At 39.1% G+C, this 20,568-nt stretch overlaps 1 protein-coding gene and 1 long non-coding RNA gene across 8 annotated transcripts in view; one reads left to right on the top strand and one right to left on the bottom strand.

The window, feature by feature from the left end:
• LAMA4 (laminin subunit alpha 4) overlaps window positions 1–20,568 on the bottom strand; it is a 157,274-nt gene that overhangs the window by 12,074 nt on the left and 124,632 nt on the right. For all 7 annotated transcript variants that reach the window (XM_039531831.1, XM_039531827.1, XM_039531825.1 and 4 more), the window contains 10 exons: window positions 19,352–19,485; window positions 17,752–17,923; window positions 15,008–15,139; window positions 13,867–14,009; window positions 9,008–9,146; window positions 6,732–6,869; window positions 5,177–5,310; window positions 3,189–3,353; window positions 1,761–1,914; window positions 340–530 (listed from right to left, as the gene is read on the bottom strand). In XM_039531831.1, the coding sequence (XP_039387765.1) occupies window positions 340–530; window positions 1,761–1,914; window positions 3,189–3,353; window positions 5,177–5,310; window positions 6,732–6,869; window positions 9,008–9,146; window positions 13,867–14,009; window positions 15,008–15,139; window positions 17,752–17,923; window positions 19,352–19,485 (1,502 nt within the window). The remainder of the gene's footprint in view (window positions 1–339; window positions 531–1,760; window positions 1,915–3,188; window positions 3,354–5,176; window positions 5,311–6,731; window positions 6,870–9,007; window positions 9,147–13,866; window positions 14,010–15,007; window positions 15,140–17,751; window positions 17,924–19,351; window positions 19,486–20,568) is intronic.
• LOC120401669 lies at window positions 1,646–11,457 on the top strand. Its single transcript, XR_005596631.1, has 4 exons — window positions 1,646–1,718; window positions 4,829–4,889; window positions 10,623–10,769; window positions 11,248–11,457. It is a non-coding gene; the product is annotated as an uncharacterized LOC120401669 (long non-coding RNA).

Raw genomic sequence — 20,568 nt, 5'->3', positions numbered from 1 at the left:
GAGTATTGATTGAGTCAGGACTGCAGGCTTTGGCCTAAGTCTTTTCGCATTGTGATATCGGAGGGATGCAGTTGGCTTGCTCGGAGGTTTAATATATTATTATTGCACTAGCATCCAAATTGCAATAGGTGCCATACAAGCAGTTAGGGAGGCACAATTTCTCAAGACACAAAACAGATGAAGAGCCCATGAAAGGGATACAGGATATAAGCACAATAACCAAGGTAATGGCAGCAAGTACATCTTGTTAGTTCCAAGTTCTTTGTTTGTTTGTTTCCGTGGCTCTTTTCTCTGAGAGTAAATGGTTTTTATTTCTCAGGTCACTATATGATGCTTTACCTGTCACTGAAATTCTTTGGTATGTGGTCAAACTCTTGCCGGCTGTTTGCTATTCCTCCAAACTGGTTTGCATGTTCAATTGCCGTGGGGTTCTTGGACAACTGGCAGTCAGGGTCTCTTTGCACACTCATTTCTTGATCTAAATTTTTGAGGCCAGTTGCCTTTGAGGTTCTTTCTTTTTCTCTTCCCACCTTCATACAAAGAAAGCCATTAAACAAGTGTTTAAAGTGGGTGTGCATGATGAGCAGAGACAATACTGTTTACCAACTGGCAAGTAATATTTTGCATTGCTTATAAAAATATCTAGAGTTGTTCCAAATCTAATCAATATATCTGTTCCCAAATAATTCTATTGTATTCAATTTTCAGCTCCAGGCCCACCACGGATGCAGAGAAACACAGAATTTTTAACTGCTTAGCCAACATATAATGGCAATTCAGTTCTTATGAATTTGCCAGCCTGAGCCCCTTGTGGCAGTCTTCCCCCCTTTTAAGGATGTGAGCTCTGCTGCAATTCAGCATAGCATAGGACCTCAATCTCAGAATACTGGATTAAGGTTAACACTCATTTACCTCGATGCAAGTTAACTATACTAGGTGGAATTGCATGGATGTAGCTGAGAGCAAAAATTAGCTCACTGCCTTCACTGCCTTAAGACTAAAAGAGGAAACAGGAGAGGGAACTTTCTATCACACTTTTTAGGAGACCTCAGAAATTTTGTTTTCCAATTCTACTAACTAGGAAAGAATGATGTGACTGTTCCCTGAAGCTGAGGCAAATGCAGCCCTGTAAATGTCCAGCAGTAGAAAATTTACAGTGGATTGTCCTTTTATATTTGTTATAAAATCAAACAAACAAACAAAAAAACCCAAACACGCTAACAACCCCAAACAAAAACTAGCAAATTATACAGCTGACACCTTTTTGATCCTTTGGCTAAGAGATCAACTGTAGTATCAATTTAGTATCTAAGTTCTTGTTGGGAGAACTTGCAGAGGGTTGGATTTGATATGTTCCTTCCCATCTATAACTACTATAATACTGTGATGCTCTCTGACTTTTACTACATCTTTTGGTATATCTCCTTTCCCCAGATAAACCATTGGGCTAGGCATAAAGAAGTCATTTTCATTAGCAGGTAAAAGTGTCAGTATCTGGTAGAGCATTTTAAAAGTTTCCTTTAAAAATGGGTGAAACTATAATGAAAAAAGTCTTCGATGAATCTTGGAATCTGCAAAATGAGATCATCTGTTTGAAATTATGAAATATTCAAAGGGGCTAAGTCCCATCCTCTCTTATTTTTCAGATGTGTCTTGGAACCACAACAACCACAACCACCCTAGGATCATGAGGCAGTATATGTGGACTTCGGCAAACTGTAAATTGGTTTCAGAATAGTCACAAGTCAGTTAGTGCTAACTTTTTTATTATGGCTTCCTTTGGCTTTTGAAGAGTTCTTTCCTTTCTTATGGAGAAGGGCAACTGGAGGGGAGTCAACAGGGCATCCATAAAGAGAAGTTTGGACCTTCTCAGGGTACCGCTGGAAATCTTCCACTTCAACCTCTCGATCCAACCTGTGTTTCAAAGAGGGGATAATGTTAAGAATAGCTGACTGAGGTGTAGCAAAAATAGCTTTTTAAAAACAGAATTGAAAAATAATTAAAATATCCAAATTAAGCTAGTATAAAATATATAATTTTTTCCACTTGTTATCACCAGGACACCACAGAGATTTTCTTATTACAAGTGAAATTTTAGAGAGGTCTGTGACTTCAAATCATGGGAAAAAAGTTGGGCTCATTGTATATGTAACATTTTGCCCAGAATAAGGGGAGTGCATAGCTGTGCTGACCCACATTGGGGAAGCAATCTGCGAAGGACCAATTATGCTCCACACATTTCCCAGGTGAGCTGGCTGACATGCACGGGGGAAATGGAGCTAAAGTTCTACCTTTTCCTACCAGTGCAGGAGGAGGAGGAGCTGTTCTGTTCTGTCCCCTCCTTGGACTGTGACCTGTGGTGGGTGGCTAGTGCAGGGCAAGAGGCAATCTTGTTCTAACTGATATACACGTCAGTCCAAGTTCCCTGTATGAATCACCATCTTGATAATCTGATTTTTGGAAAATAAATCTGACTACATTTAAGTTCATAGTTACTAGTGGGTGGGCACACACACCACAAAACACTCTCCCAGCTGGCATTAGTTGGTATCCTTCTTGGCAGTCTCAGCAGAGGGGATGAACAACCCTCTCACCCACACACAGATGGTCCTTCGAGGCTAGCACAGTGGTCAGACAATATGTGCAGCTTGCACAGCTTCTGCCTGTCTTATATCTGTGCTATTCATAAACAAAGGATTTCAGTTTGCAGGACTCTCAATCCGGCACCATTAACCAGCAATACATTTCAGAACAAAAATCTAAATAGGAACATTTTGCAAAATGATCTAGATCCACAAAGCCTAACCATTTCAACAAGACCCCATACTCCCAATTCTGAGGCTTTGTGAGCCATGGTCATATCCTTTTATTACAAAGGTAGAGCTGTAAATTACATTATACAAATGTAAATTATTCTGCAAATTATACATTGCACCAAAGGAATAGCAGGTATGGTAATGGCTGAGTTACCTCAATAGTCATTTCCACTTCAACAGTTTTTTAATGTACAAGGGCAGTTCTGAGGCATTTCATAGTAAATTAAAGAAAAAGGCATTTGTATACATTGGGTAACCCCACAAAATAAGGTAAAATATTTCACTGTGAAAATAATCAGTTCTCATTGGTATTTATTTTCTCTGTTGTCAGACACAGACTGTTTGATGTGTACTGTTGTGGATGTTACATACCTGATGAAGTAGGCATTGCTTATACACCCAGTGAAATTGGCATATTGAGTACTGATGGGAGAGCCACCAAAGTAGAACTTCTTGGCACTTGCAGGCTTTTGCTCTGTTTTGTCTCTAGATGGATTCTTTTTGCTATGTTTTTTGTCATCTACTATTAGCTCATATCTGCAAAGAGAAATTTTCCTTTTCACAAACTGATTTTGAACGCGTTTATTCAGAGTTATTACACAGTGTGTTATATGTGCTAGTGTTCCCATAATGCTGAACTCAGCATCTGAATGGCAATATCAGAAGACAACCTATTTCCTTCCAGCTATGCAATAAATGGCAGTGGGATTAGCCAGTGTGGTAGCTTGGAGTCCTATGACCAAAAGCTCCAGTGAGGTCTTTGAGATACTCCTGATATTCAGAAAGCCACAGTACACTATGGCTAAGACTAAATAAACTAATTGATCACTAGTGAAAGGATGGACCACTATATGGGAAAGTGAGATACCATACAGACATCATATCATTTTGGTGTTTAAGATGATATTGTATTGCTTAAGGGTAATCAAATCTCATTCTGCAGCATGTAAACTAATTGCAGCAGAAGTCAGGAAAGATTTCAACTTTTTAATGACAGACTGCCTATATTTGGAGCATCTGATTCAGGATTGAAAGGGTTAGATATTTATTGGTAAATGTTAAAAAGCGTTGATTTCACCATGCACAGACAAACCGACTAAAAATGTTCATCTATAATAATTGCAATTTACATATAGACAAAGTAAGAAGAAGGCTGCTTGAGAACTTATTAGAATTTGGTTTAAGGCTTTTTACTTTGTATATTTTGACATGTGATGTTGACAGTTTGTGTTTCAGCGGTTATAAAACTTTAACTTTTTGAATCTCAGTGTTGATTATCATTAAATAATTGTTGTCTGATCCCACCATAGTCTGACCCTCCATAATTTTCCAAAACTGTGAACATTTAAATTGATAAAAATAAAAAAGTGCGTAAAATAAACATTGATAGTATGTCAAAATTATAAAAAAAATCAAATTCTGCCAATTGTAGATATTGGTCAATATCAAAAGAAGAATACTGGATCAAACAGACCTAGGTTCTGATCTGGTATGACAGATCCTGAGGTCAAAATGCTCATTGCAGTATGTCAGTCCTCATGATTACAATTTCAGGGCTAAAGTTTCAAAATGTGACCTGTGCACACATGTAATTTTGAGAACAATTTTTCTTAAATGCCATAATAAATTACAGAGATCACACATGAAAACCTCCATTTAATGCACGGAAACTTTGCAGGCGAGAGCACAGAAAGTATGTGTGGAATGATTTCCTCTCGCAGAGTTGCATATGCACATATGAAGACCAGGAGGAAGACTTTTGGATAATTTGGCTTTCAAATTACAAAATATTTTTTTTGATTTAAAGTACAATGATGAAATAAAACCTTCAAGGAAAATGTTTCAAGATTTATAAAAAGTGGATGTGTTGACTCACTCACTGCTGCCGTCAGGAATTTAGTATGTTTTTGTCAATGCTAAAAATATTAACGTGTTTCCCCATATAGCCATATAATGACTTTTTTGAGTAAAGATACCTTGGTTAATTTAAGTTTTTACTTTGTTTTAACTAGGCAAAGCAATCAGCCCTTCTGAAGAATTAATCACGTTAGTTTTTTTAAGGCACTTTTACAGGTGAGTACAAAAAAAGTCAATACAAAAATTTACAAGAATATTTTTTTCAAAATGTTAGTGAAAAGACCCTTCTATCTCCAGGCCATGATTCAGCCATTTGGATTTTGGGCTTGTGTTTTTTTAACTAAACAAGTGATGATCTCTTGAAATAGGGCATGCTGTGAGAAAAGCTCCTAAAGTAGGGGCTTTAAAATCTCTGCTTTGCAAAAATAACATTAAAAGACATTATAAAGAGCTACATATCATATACTATATGTAGTAGAATCAAAGATATTGATCAGCTGTACCTTTCTTGTGAGACAGAGGTAATGATAAAATGGGTTTTGCCATCATTGTAGCGTGTCTCTTTTGACTGAACTTCAGTTCCCATAGCATTTAAAACCACAGCACCATCATTCATAGAAATGGAGAACATATCTGGCTGAAACACACAGAAAAACTTGTTTCAGGAGCAGGTATAATACAGTAAGCTTTAAAAGTCATGTGAGTTTTCCTGTAATATTTATTTTCCCCTTTTGCTTGTCAGATATGTATATTATTGCCATTTCCCCTTGGGTTTTAACTGTGTGCAGAGCAGGGCAAGTGAGAAGTGAGATTTCTTTTTATATTAATGTCGTCCTTTAAACCACAATGCTCTGAGGTCTGGTACCTGATTATTTCCCCCTTATCTATGGTACAGGCTCCATCAGTTCAGCAATTTATGGTGTTTACGTTCAATTTGTGATTCTGGGTTTCTCTTTTACAGTACTATGGAATAGCTGATACTTCAGGCTAGCCACTATGGTCAGCCCAGCATATTTATGTTCCTTTCCCCCCAATCAGACTGCAAATATGAACTTTGCTTAAACCCGTTTCTTAATTCACAATTGTCTAGAGATATAATTTACTCTAGGAGTGAGGCATTTGGGACTGCAGCCCCAAACAGCAGGGATAATGTATCTATTCCACTGAAACAGGCATCCATACTATTTGTTTTTAAGGATCATACAGTCTGATCTTGGGAGAAGCTAAGTATCTGAACTCCTATTGGAGAAGAGGATACTTGGCATCTCACAAGATTAGGGTCTTAATCCTTTGTGCCAAAATCAGAAGTGATGGGTAAGAAAGTGTTGGTTAGCCTGGTTGACTGCAGGGGACTCTTTCTTGGAACTACTTATGCTCATTTATCCACTTGTAGGCGAGTTTAAGCCCCATGCTTCCTTCACGGCAGAGGGGAGCAGTTAGAGCAGCTCGGCTGCTCATGGCTGCAAGGGGCCTTTCCAGCACTGCTCCTTCTCACCACACAGGCATCCTACAGTGGGGGATGGGATAGGGGAGTCTACACCAGCTGGGGATGAAGCCAACTTTTTGGCCAATTTGTGTCAGCTGAGGAGGGGTCAGACTGTTGCCCCACCAATTTAAACTCAAGGAGTTCTCTACTTCAGCTTCCTTTCCATGTGTATTTCCCTGGGAAGGGAATATTGCCATTATTATTACTATTATTTATATTGTGGTAGGACCTAGGTGCTCAAATCAGGATTGCAGCCCTATTGTGCTAGATGTAGCACAAACACAGAATGAGACACAAGCTACATTTGTACTATACACACTGTGTTGAGTACAGTTATATGCATAGGGTCAAATCCTGTAATCTTTAGTTAGACAAAAATCCCTTTGATGTCAATGGGATTTTGCCCAAATAAAGACTGAAGGATTTGGTCGACTGGGTGTAGAATATGAAATTTAGTCCACCAAGAGGTATTTCTAAATTGTGGATTATTTTTTGTTTTTAAGAAATGAAGCAGGAAATGATCATGAAATTCTCCATAGTGCCAGTACATTAAAAAAAAAAAGCATACTCACTCCTTCAGCATAATGGAATAGCAGCCCATTGGGCTGCAAAGTTCGGAAGTTGAAGCCGCCTTCAAACTCATCAAAGAGTGACATTTTTTGGCTGGAGGAAATGTAGCTTTCTCCATTGAAATATGCTCTGCGGGACATCTGCATGCCAAGTCAACAAAATCACAATGCTATAGGAAGTATTTTTACAATAATAAACAATAGTAATAGAAGCCTCCCTTTTTCTTCAGATTCAGCTGGACCAATTTTCATATGAAAAATTCAGACTTGTCCCCTAGGTTTAAACTGATCTAAATGGAGTGGTATGTTGTGAAAACATTAAGAAAGTAAGAACATAAGAACAGCCATACTGGGTCAGACCAATGGTCCATCTAGCCCAGTATCCTGTCTTCCAATAGTAGACAATGCCAGGTGATTCAGAGAGAATGAACAGAACAGGCAATCATTAGGTAATCCATCCCCTGTCATCCACTCCTGGCTTCTGGCAGCCAGAGGCTAGGGACACTCAGAGCTTGGGGTTGCATCCCTGACCACCTTGGCTAATAGCCATTGAAGGACCTATCCTCCATGAACTTAGCTAATTTTTTTTGAACCCCATTATAGTTTTGCCTTTCACAACATCCCCTGGCCACAAGTTACACAAGTTGACTGTGCGTTGTTTGAAGAAGTACTTCCTTTTTATTTGTTTTAAACCTGCTGCCTGTTAAGTTCATGGTGTGAAATCAACCCCGTCTGTTGTTTGAAAGAGTAAATAAAACTTCCTTATTCACTTTCTCTATGCCATTCATTATTCTATAGACCTTTATTAGATTGTCCCTTAGTCATCTCTTTTCCAAGCTGAAAAGTCTGTCTTTTTAATCTCTCTTCATACAGAAGCTGTTCCATATCTTAGTCATTTTTGTTACCCTCGTCTGTAACTTTTCCAATTCTAATATATCTTTTTTGAGATGGGGCAACAAGAACTGCATACAGTATTACAAGTGTGGCCGTTCCATGGATTTATATAGAATCATTATGATATTTACTGTCTTAGTATCTATCCCTTTCCTATTGGTTCTGAACAGTCTCTTAGATTTTTAACTATGTAAGTCAAATTGTTCTCTATTTCTTCAGAGACTAAGGGCCTCATTCAAAGCCAGTTGAACTCAGGGGAAGTGAAGGTCCTAAATTGAATGAATCCCTGAACAAACACAGGGATTTCCCCCCTTGACTACATTCCCTGGCCCATAAGGACTCTGTATCAATGTTTCTCAGTGAAAATATGAAAATAAATACTGACAAGAGTATGTAACAAAGCTATAGGTTCCCCCTGCTTAAGGTGATACCCACCCTAATTCTGTAATGAGTTCCACAAACACAGATTTCTGCTCTAGCACAAAGTCCTGCTGATTTCAGTGGGGCTCTGCATTGGTTCAGATGTCCACTTGCAGAATCAAGGCCATGTAAATTATCTAGATATACCAGGTTTCTCTTATATTGAACAGAATGATGCAAGATGGAGGGTCATTTGTACCAATGCTATCTCATTAAGTTTGATGGGGTTGTAGTTGTATTGGTGAAAGCAAGGGCAGAACTGGCCCAGAGGTTCCAAGGACAATTTTTTCTTCTTTGGAGTTTTCATGTGGACCCCTGAATGGTTTTCTGGACAGAAAATACTTTGACATTTTTGTCTGATCTGATTGGTTCTAATGCACAAGTTGAAATGACTGCCATGTGGCATCATACATTCCAAACTTGGTTGCCACTCTGCTTACTGAAACAATCCAACAATAAGAAGAAAAGCCACAGAGAGGGAAAGCCTCTTTATTCACAGTGCCCTTTGATTTTTCTCCACGTACAGGATCAGCCTAGAAATATTTGCCCATCTGTCAATACTCCTGGGGAAGTAGTACCATAGATGTTATTCTTTTTCACATTTGCTTTCTCTACTCCTCTGCAATCAAGTACTCCCTTTCTAAGAATATTCTCTTTACTTCACAAAACAAAAATGGAGTAAAGAGGAACTATCTGCCCTCAGAATACAGCACATTACATAGTACAGACTGAATCCTGACATCACAACTTTTAAATATCAGAGAAAACATGACTATTTTGTACTGCAATTCAGCATAAAAGTCGGGAATCATTTCAGTATGCAATTAAAAAATCAAAATCAGTTAGTTAAATATAGTTCCTGGGTTGCAGATTTTTCCTTCCCATTATTTGGAATTAATGTCAAGTTGACGGTCAGATCCACAGCCAAGAGTTTGCCATGGCCCCATGCCTGGTGCTATACTTACAAGTGACTCTTCTGGACAGCCATAACTGATTCCCAGAGTTCCTGGCTCCTCTAACAAGTTGAAATCCTTCTTTTGAAACTGGAAGCCCTTCATGCAGCCCTTAAAGCCAGTATTTACTGTGAGGTGTGGGCTAAGATTGCTGGAAAACAATGTCAAACAGACTGCAATTAGCTAACCCTAATCCTCACAAAAGTACTTTTCCCCTTTAGTACGAAGCATTTAGAAAACTTGAAAAACACAGACCTCTTGCCCCAGTCAATCCCAATCTGAGCTCTTTATGTATAGCAAATATTTCCCCATGTTTTATATCCTGAAAGGTCAAAATACATCAACACTTATAAATGTTAAAGAGGGAAATTGGTGAGTATGCTGAAGAAATCATGTGCAGAAATCTTGAGAAGTTTAAAATAACAATTGAAATTAAAAGATGTGGTATGATTTCTATTTTTAAGAAAGAAAAAATACAGGTTTTGATTTTTACCTTATGAACAAATCTATGAAAGTTATGTTTCAGTTTTTCCTCTATGAACTGCTCCAATAGGCAATTCCATTTTCCTCTCAGGAAACAGACAGGATTCAACTGGCAAAACAAATAATACTAACAGAGGTAATGGATTTGGGACCAAATTCTGATCTCACTTACACCCATGAGTCTTTAATTAAATGGTTTCAAGGTAGTAAATGAGAGCAGAATATAGCCTTCAGTAATCCTTTTCATGTCAGGTTTGAGATTGCTGGCACAGCAATCTGTACTGACTACTCTTTCTCACACATTTTTCTGTTGTGCTCATCATAATAGTATCAGAGCACCATACATCATTGAATGTATGTAGAAAAGCATTATCATCCCCATTTGACAGATGTGTAGCTGGGGCACACAAAAAGGTGAGGTGACTTGCTGAAGGTACCATAGAAAGTTTTGCAGCATGAGCTTTCGTGGGTGAATACCCACTTCTTCGGATGCAAGAAGTGGGTATTCACTTCTACCCCTCTGATACATAGAAAGTTTGTGATGGAGCCAAGAAATGAAACAGGATCTCTTTAGTCCCAGGCTAATGCCTTAATCACCTTACCATTGTTCCTCTCTTTATTTGTGGATAAAGGCAGAACTTCAGTTGGTATTTGCATAAAGATGTTAGAAGATACTCAGTTACTGGCACATAATGGTGCTATTTCAGAATTACCTCCATCAGCTTCCACCAGGTAAACTAAAGACTGACTGTGCTAATAAACCTTAAATGATATGGAGGTTCAGCCTAGCTCAAGTCTGGATGATTATCAGAAATTATTTGTCTTGGTAGTCCATCGAATTCGTTGATGACAAAGCTGTGCAGATCATCTATTGTTGGTCTCATGGTGTTCCCTCTGATGGCTATACAAGCCAATTCTAGAGGTGCACATTTTGCTGCAGATGGTGCATGGGAAGTTCACAGTCAGTGGATTCAAGTATCAGAGGGGTAGCCGTGTTAGTCTGGATCTGTAAAAGCAGCAAAGAATCCTGTGGCACCTTATAGACTAACAGACGTTTTGCAGCATGAGCTTTCGTGGGTGAATACCCACTTCGTTGGATGCAAGTCAGTGGATTGTGCGCTGCTGATGCTCTTCTTTGTTTTAGAAACCTTCCCCAGGCAATCTTGTGTCACTTAATGCCGCTATATCGATGTTGTAGAGGACTAGTTCTCGAGCAATGAGAGCTGTCCTTCTCTCAGGTCTTGCAACAGCTTCTCGATCCATGAGGGTACGAACATTCCATACACCAATGGTAAGTTCTCTCAAATTTTTCTTTTGCTTTCACCACAGATTGGGTTGAACTGCCAGCCGCGGCTTGCTGGCCAGTTGTTGTAGGGCAGGCAATTTTTAGGCCACCTTTTCTAGGCCTCTTCCTTACTAGGGTGAGCAGTGCTGTCCTGAAGAGGGCTGCTCAGATGCCTGGGATGCTGCCGGGCAACTCTGCTGCCCCAAGTACAGAGCTGGCCGACCACCTGTCCACAGGCCGCCTGCGTGCAGGATTGGGACTACGACTCCCAGTGGTAACCTCCACCTATCGCTTTGCCCCTCCCCCATCGCCGCAGGACTTGGGTGGTATGATGATGATGTTTGATGATTTGCACAGGACCTGTGCGTGAAAGCTTTTTAAGTGGTAGAGCTGTTGCACAGGAGCAATCCCACTCTCTCGACCTTAGAAGCCAGACACCAATGGTACGAAAAATCATCATGACTGGTAACTTCTTTGGTTGCAGTGGATGGCCTTGACGTCTTTCATGCCTCGTCAAGCCCTTCGCTTTCCACAAAGCGTTGCAGAACCACCTTCTTGACTGTTGGATCTTAGTGATCTCTTTCGCCCAGTCTGCCGGAGCTGATGTCGTACCCGTTCGGGGGTAGTCTGTCCACCTGTCACTCAGCTCTCACCTGTGGCTCCAAGTAGCTGCAGCATGCGCAGCGGCCACACCCCGGGCAACGGCTTCGACAGGCCGGCCAAACCAGGTGAGTGTAACTGATGGGACTCAAACCCTCAGTGAATTAGGGGGAAATTATTTGTACTTTCTAAATAATAAGCACAAAGTGCCTGACCTAATCTCCACTGAAGTCAGGGGAAAACTCCCATTGTCTTCTGTGGGAGTTGGATCACATCCTAATAAATAGGTTAAGGGGCTGACCCTTACTCATGTGAGTAGTCCCTTTGATTTGTTACTTCAAATAGCTACTTGTCTAATTAAATATCCCTAGCTGAAAAAAGAATGGTGTGAGAATAAAATATATGAATGTGGTTCCAATTGCATTCATTTGAAGACAAGATAACTGACAGAGGAAAAGGCTGCTGGAGTGAGTGAAAATATACTGACTTGGAAGAAAGTCAAATTACTTCCCTAAGTCTATTAGCTAGTTGCATAGTAACAAATTCAGTAAAATGTAAATCTCCCCAGGAAAATCAAGTAGATGTCAATGGAAGATAAAGATTGAATTCATATATTGGCTAGAATGGTTGGCTAATATTTTGCAGAAACATAGTGTGACAGGGTCAGGCCAGATGGCTACAAGAGAGTGGTCAAAGGTAGATACATTAACTCCAGGTTAAGCAGGTCCCTTTTCCCTGGGTAAGATAACAGGGACTATTCCAGAACACTCAGGAACTTTCTAGAACTAATTAAGGCAGGCAGGCTAACTAGGACACCTGTAGCCAATTGGGAAGTTACTAAAATTAATTAAGGCTAATCAGGACACCTGGTATAAAAAGGATCTCACTCCATTAGTGAGGTGTGCGTAAGGAGCTGGGAGTGAGAGGATGTGCTGCTGGAGGACTGAAGAGTACAAGTGTTAACAGACATCAGGAGGAAGGTCCTGTGGTGAGGACAAAGAAGGTGTTGGGAGGAGGCCATAGGGAAGTAGCCCAGGGAATTGTAGCTGTCGTGTAGCTGTTCCAGAAGGCACTCTAGACAGCTGCAGTCCACAGGGCCCTGGGCTGGAACCTGGGGTAGAGGGCAGGCCTGGGTTCCCCCCAAAACCTCCCAACTCCTGATCCAACACAGGAAGATTTCTGAGGCTAGCAAAATCCACCAATAAGTGCAGGACCCACCAAGGCAGAGGAGGAACTTTATCACAATAGTAATTTCCATAGCAATCAGAGCAGTGTTCTATCTAGTCTACTATCCTGCCTCTGAGAGTGGCTAGTAGTGGAAGGTGTCAGAATCCCCATAGTGGGAAATTATGGAGTTACCTGCCTACAGAGAGTTTCTTCCTAGCCCTTTGTCACAGTGATCGGTTTATTCCTTGAATTATGATGGTTTATATTTATTGGGCCAGATTCTCAGCTGTTGTAAATCAGTGTAGCTCAACTGACTTCAATGGAGCTACATCAATTTACACCACCTCAGAATCTGGTCCATTGTATTTTTATCTTATATAATGTAACTGTGGATGTTTTCATTCTCTGTATGAATATCTAATTTTTAGGACTGTCAATTAATCACAGTTAACTCAAATGATTAACACAAAACAAATTAACTAGATTAAAAAAATTAGTCGCGATTAATTTCAATTTTAATCACACTGTTAAACTATAATAGAATACAAATTTAAATTTATGATAAATATTTGTGGATTTTTTTCTACATTTTCAAATGTATTGATTTCAATTACAACACAGTATACAAAGTGTACCATACTTTATGCATCTAACCAAATCTTCCTTCTGCTGCTGAAATAGGAGCAGAGTGTTCATGGTCCTACTCTGGCTCATTTTAGGAAGTAGGACCTGTACTCCCTAATAGGACTATGCTTGGCCTTTGTCCAATGGCTTCCGGGGAAAGAGGAGGCTCCCTGGGATCTCCCCTCACACCTTTGCACATCGATACAAGGACAGCTACATTTGAGACCACAGATAAATAGAGACTGATTTGAACTAAGGTTTATAGTGGAAAAAATCCCTTTATCTAAAAATATGATTGACAGTGAGATATGATATCTGTGTTCATAAGCAAAAGGCATTTCGCTCAAAGAAGAACGCTTGTTGAAATGAAGGAGGGTTAGCTTTTCCTGTGTGTGTGTGTGTGTGTATATATATATTTGTTTTCATACACTCTTTAAACATTTATTTTTGTCCCAACTGTACTGCAGTTTCTGTTATCCTCTGCTGAGACTCTTCTGGATCACATGACTAATTTCAGCCAGCAGCAGAGTGCCAGCCATCTTGAATCAATGTACAAATACCAAGTACTTTATACCTAGAGCTCTGAGAAAAATTAAAATGGAGCCTTAGAAGCTGTTTTTCATGAAGGAGCAAAGTTGGTAAAACACACCTTCTTGCAAACCATTGTGCAACAATCAGATGAGTACTGATGGAACCTGGGCTGTCAACAAACCTGGACTTCAAGATCTCGGAAGGAGCTCCTCCTATGTAGATATCAGTGAATGGCATTGCTTTCTTTTCATTTTCCACACTTTTTATATGTCGTCTGTCCACCACCAAGATCATCTTCTTAGAATTGTGATATATAACAGAAATCTGAAAGGAGAAATGAACAGTTCAACTCCAAATATCCAAGAATATTGTCTTTTAGAAGTTATCATGCTGGGTTTGCCAAATTGGCATTTTTAATAAAAGGGAGTCTGTAATTATTGTCCATTGTATTTTTAAAATTTAACAATTATTCTAATTAGTCAAAAAGAGGCTTGTGAATCAGTGGGAAGCTGACAAGAATGACTAGTAGTGAGCTCATTTCAATATAACCATTTTTCTAATGGCCAAAAACAAACCAAATCCTTCTTTCATTTGCTTGTAAAAAATTATCACAGGCCAAATTCTATACTGGTGTAAATGGAGCACTTCCATTGACTTGAATAGAGAATTTGGATATATGTCTTTAAATCTGCTTTTATTGTTGAAACTTAGGGCTTAGTTCTGCTGACACACAAGTTAAATACCACTGTAACTCCACTGATATCAGTAATCAGACTCCTAATTTGCATCACGTAACTGAGAGAAGAATAATGCCGTTACAGTTCAGATTTATTACTGTCATTGTCACTGCTATGATGGCTTGAAGCAAATTCTCTGGTACCCCTAATGCAGGTAGACTGTCAGTTTTTGAGTTGCTGAACTGCCTAAATAAGTGTCTATAGTTCCAACATCAATTCTGAATTTCATTTGAGTAATTCCTTTTTTACCGAAATGGGAGTTCAACACTTTGTAATACAATAGTTGCTAAAACTGATTGAATTAAAATAGTGACACACATCTTTGTGGTTGTAGAAAACAATATTTATGAAGTGCTTTCCTCTGGATATATAGTTTTATTCTGACTTTTAATACTTTTTAGTATTAGTATCTTTTTTCTGCCCACTGTTCCTTGCCACTTCATAGCAAAACAGACACATTTGGTATTATATAAAATCTGACCCATCATTTTTTGGTTCTTTAATTATAAGAGGAGCAACCTAGCATTATGCTTTATTATTCTTGGTGTGGCTACCTAAATAAAAATACTTTCACATCAGTTTTACCTCATGGAATTTTGCATCATTTATCTGAGCCTTCTTCATTGAATCTTCAAGAAGCACAGGGGTAGTGCTGAAGCCAAAGTCATAGCGCAGATACAGGAATCCATTCTGCATCACTAGACTGAAAAACATACTCTGTACAAAACAAACAGCATTAAAGGAAAGTATATAGACCTGATTCTTATGCAAGCAATATAGAGATGGACATATTAGATGATTAGAGATGGTTGAACTAGTTATTATGAACAATTTATTCACTGAAAATGGCCTTTTACTTATTTGCAAAATTTTCATAATTTTCCTGCATTTTTTAAATTTATAAATTGTTTGATAAATAGTATTGATTTGTAATTTTGGTGAACAACTGTTTGAAACATATACTTATTCAGTATCCCAAATTAGGTTTTCAGGCTGTGTCATTGGTCACCTATGCCACATGCTATGGATTCTATTCTATGGCTGGATAACCAAAACTTTATAGTGACAAGGTGGGTGAGGTAATATCTTTTACTGGACCAACTTCTGTGGTGAGAGAGACAAGCTTTCGAGCTTTTTATATAGAGTAAACTTGAAAGCTTGTTTCTCTTACCAACAGAAGTTGATCCAGTAAAAGATATTACCTCACTCACCCTGTCTCCCTAATGTCCTGGGATCAACACAGCGACACCAACACTGCATACAAAACTTTGGAAGCAGAGCAGCACTCAGAGAAATCATTAAGGTAGTAAATTTTTCAGGGGAAAAAATGGGGAGCACTTAAGGGAGATAGAAACAGCAGGACACAGGAGGACTAGGAAATCAGGTCATGCTTGATTTCAAGTTCTGTGGCATAGAATTAGATTGATAAACCATATATAAATGTAAGGGAGTACAGTGGACCAATTTACAGCAGTTGGGGATCTGGCCAGATGTTTATTTTTATATTTTTCTAACATTAAGAACATTAAACCTTAAAAAACACTACAAAAGGAAACAGCTAAACTTGTAAATAAAGTAAAAATAATTACTTATTTTTGCATATTTATAAGTTGTCCACATAGAACACAACAGTGGTAGCTGGTTTTGTACAATCCAACCAAAAATGTCCATCACGACTATAGTTTCTATCACAGAGTTCACAATTACAAAGTATATACAGTACAATTCAGACACAATTTTGGGAATTTCTGCTCAGAAGAAACCAATTACTGGTCTACTACAGAAGAGTTTTTGTGTAGCAACTGCTGCTTAAAGCAGAGCTGAGGTTACTGGTGGTTTCAGATGCTGTAGAGCAATCTGCACTGCAGAAATCTCCTCTCTAAGTATCCCTGACGGCAAACACTGCCAAGTAAGCATTTTAATTAGAATGGAATTAATTCATTGCAGTGAAGTCTGTGCACATACTGTATCAACATACATTTTTACATCCTTCTGAGCCAATATTGGCACACAGGGTGGAATCTTCCATTTCTTTCTGTCATTTGCTGCTGCTTGCAACTGTTCTATCGTGTTGAGATAACCTGTTTTACCCTCCCGGCTAAGAGTTCTTCTTAGGGTTTCTCTTGGGTGCCCTTGTTTCCTCACACTGTCTGGTTTCCACTTGACAGCTTCGTGGGAGTCTGTGTGTTGGCATCCAGAATACATGTCCCAAATAGGTCCAGCACTTCCTTCTGATTCTAGTGGAAACGAGTTGCTGGTTGGTGATTTCTCAGACCTCTTCATTGGTGACAAAGTCTTTCCAACCAATACCCAGAATGTTTTGTAGGCACTTATTTTGTAAAGCATCTACTTTTCTAACTAACATTTTGGTAGATCTCCAGCATTCACAGCCATATATTAGCTCTGAAATGTTGTTTGAATTAAAATGCATTTATTTTGTTCTGGTGCTGTGTTTCTTTGATTTCCATATGATGTTGGGTTTAGTAAATGCTGTGGATGCCTTTCTATCCTTGATGTCACTTCTTTCTTGAGGTCTCTGTTAGCCATTATGGTTCTGTTCAGGCAGGTGAACTGTTCTACTTTCTTGATATTTTAGTGCCATATCTACACAATAAATTATTTTCTTTTGCTTTACTAAATTATTTTAACCCAGACTGGGCTTGCAAGTTTGAGGAAGAGGTGCCTCAAGACACAAGTCTGAGTTTATATTCAAAATATTGTAAAGCTTGAAGATGTTTGGATAAGAGTTTTTTTGTTCAGACCATTATAGAGGTAGGGGACAATCTTATACTTCTGAAAATTTGGGGGTGCTTGGTTCTACCGTTTTGGTTTCCAATAGTCTCTAATTCCAAGTTACAACAGTAACTAACTGTACTGGTTCAATGAAAGATATTACCCCGCCCACCTTGCCTATTGCACTGTATAATAGAGTTCAGCCATCTATCTACCAGGAGACAAATGTATAGAACTTCATGTCAACTACTATATAGTAACATCTGATAGCACGGACAGTGCATTCACGTTTAAATAAAAGTAAAAATACTGGGCCTGATTATCTTCTCACTTTAAGCAGTTTCATGTTACTGTAATGCCACTGAAGTGCTCATTATGCCACTGTGGGAGCAGAATTAGGGCCAGTGAGAGTAAATCAGAGAAAACAAGGGGCTTTGTATCAAGTACTTCAGGTTCCTCATGATATGTGTGCAGAAGGGAACTTTCTCTTCTAAAATGAAATATAAATCATCAACATTTGGGGTATTGCATAGTAACTGTGCAGAATAGGCAGAAGAGAAACAGGGGACAGTGTGAGAACAGAATTTTATACTCACTCCATTAACCATCAGGAGAATAAGCCCATTGTCTGTTGGTGTTCGAACTTCTATGTCAAAACGAGTCACCTGGCTGAACTTTCCTCTTCTCTCAATGTTCCTCACCAAACCATAGCCAGAGCCATCAAAGAAATAGCTCACAGCTCGGCTCTGAGTGAAGGCCAGCTTATTTCTAGCATGGAAAAGAACAGACGCAAGCAAGAATTAGAGACCACCTCAGAGCATTCTTAGTATTATGATCCTGCACTGAAGATCCAGGGAGTTAACATTTGGGTGTCAGAGTTTACAACACTTTCTTGGAATAGTCATCTTGAACTTTTATTTATCCCTGGGAGGGACGAAGACTTTAGGCTTCTTACCTTTTTTTTTTTTTTTACACTGCTGTCAGAATTTTCCCTGAAAAATTATTTAGGGCTTTGATAGTCTCCCTTATCATAAGGTCATGTGTTGGTTTTGTGGTACAGAGTCATAGATATGTAGGCACGGAAGGGGCATTGAGAGGTCATCTTACCCAGCCCTTGCACTGATACAGGACCAAACAAATCTTGACTATCCCTGAAAAATGTTTGTGTAACCTCTTCTTAAAAATTTCCAGGGATCGGAATTCCACAACCTCCCTTGGAAACCTATTCCAGAGCTTAACTAACTTTGTAGTTAGGAAGTTTTTCCTAATATCTAACCTAAAACATCCTTGCTGCAGATTAAGCCAATTACTACTTGTCCTGCCTTCAGTGGACCTGAAGAACAATTGATCACTGTCCTCTTTATAACAGCCCTTCTCATGGGTGTTCTGGGGTTCCACCCCTCAGTTTTCTTTTCTCAAGACTAAACATGCCCAGTTTTTTATAGTTATATATCGGAAACTGGAAAGTTTGGAGGCTCATTATTGGACAGGTGTCAGGGCCACAAACCTTCCTGATTATAGGCGGAGGTATTCTTTTTAAGGCTTATCCAACTCCCGTAGAATTCAATGGGAATCCAACATGTACTTTAACGGATGATGGATTGGGTCCTCAATTATGCAAGGAATGTACCCTTCATACACTGTTATAGAGATATGGTGAATAGGGCTTTTCACTCAAAGTACCTTCTATCTGTAAGAGAGATTTGGGAAAAAAATCCTATACTCTAGTTGCTCTCTTCAGATTTATTAAAACCTGCATTTATATCCAACAATACTAGAGTTTCTTCCTCTCTGATCATATAAATATACATCAAAATGCAACACAAAACTATAGTTCCTGACTACTGAATGAAGAAACTTCCCATAAATATTTATGGTAAATGAATTGTACAGTTTCCCTTTAAGTGGAATAGTTCAGGAGCATATGGCACTAATGGTTCTGTGTCAGCAGAGTGAATAAGCCATTTGGGACAATTTGTCGAGATGGAAAATAACAAAGAAAATGTACAATTGTAGGACAGATTAAGCCAGTTGGTCTGAACCACAGTTTAAAGTAGTGAGATTTATTCAGGAAAGGTCAAGTTAATATTATCCTGAGATTCTTCTCTAAAAGGAAGGAAATAAAGTAGCCATTCAGTTCTGCAAACACTGCGAGCTATCAAAGGACTTCATTCTGACAGTTGAATTTTTCTCTACCTGGCACAAGGTGGCGATGCGGTGGTGTTCATATTGTAGATGTGCTTGAAATTGTATAAACTGATTATATCATCATTCAGGGTGGCCAGTTCCAAGCAGCCAATGAAGCCAGGTAGGTTCAAACTGGGAGGGAGCTGTGCAGAGAAGGAAACACAGGCAAAAGAGTAAAGTCAGCACATGTATTTTATTCAGGGATGCCAAATTCATTTGTTCCTGAGATCAATTTTGTTTTGAAGCTCTTAGCGTTAGGCTATGTATACACTAGACCTTACAGCAGCACAGCTGTATGGTCTCCTGTGTAGCTATCTCTATGCTGGTGGGATAGTGCTCTCATGCCGGCATAATTAAACCATCCCCAATGAACAGCGGTAGCTGTTGTCCTCACTGTCCACACCGGCACTGTCCACACCAGCACTTTTGACAGTGAAACTTATGTCAGGGTGTGTTTTTTCACACCCCGACCGAGAAAAGTCAACAAAAGTGCTAGTGTAGACAAAACTTTAGAGACAAGATGGCTGAGGTATAATCTTTTATTGGACCAACATCTGTTGGTGAGAGAGACAAGCTTTCCAGCTTACACAGAGCTCTTCTTCAGGTCTGGGAAACCTACTCAGAGTGTCAGTCACAGCTAAGGTGGAAGGTGGACAAATTGTTTTAGCATAGTAGTTAACACAATTCCATTTCAAGGGTCCCCATAACACCTCTCTGAAAGCAAGTGAGTCAGATATGGGAAGTGGTGTGTCCAAGCATGGGGACAGGCAGTTATGCTGTGTTCTACAAAGGAGTAATGAATAACTGCTGAAGAGAACAAATGCTTAGACAGGACTACTACAAATGAGAACTTCCACCACAATTTTTAAAGACAAGGGGCAAAAGACGAAGGAGTTCGATTTTAGGGTAGACTGGATCTTGGTGCTATGTGATACTGTAATGATTTTATGACTAATCCTAGATCTATTTTAGTCAGATTACACAATTTATTATCCAAAGACCTGAAGAAGAGCTCTGTGTAACTTGAAAGCTTGTCTCTTTCACCAACATAAGTTGGTCCAATAAAAGATATTATATCACCCACCTTGTCTCTCTGATATCCAAAGAACAACATTTCATAACAATCTAAATGGAAATATCCCCCAATATTTTGTATTCATTTCATTTATGTCTCATTGTGGTTTAAAGGCCATTTCATACCACAAGAAAGGAAAAAAAGAGCATGT

Source organism: Mauremys reevesii, linkage group 3 (genome assembly GCF_016161935.1).
Source record: "Mauremys reevesii isolate NIE-2019 linkage group 3, ASM1616193v1, whole genome shotgun sequence".
Lineage (NCBI taxonomy): Eukaryota > Metazoa > Chordata > Testudines > Geoemydidae > Mauremys > Mauremys reevesii.
Note: the sequence above shows the minus strand (reverse complement) of the source record. Positions and strands in the feature narration are given on the sequence as shown.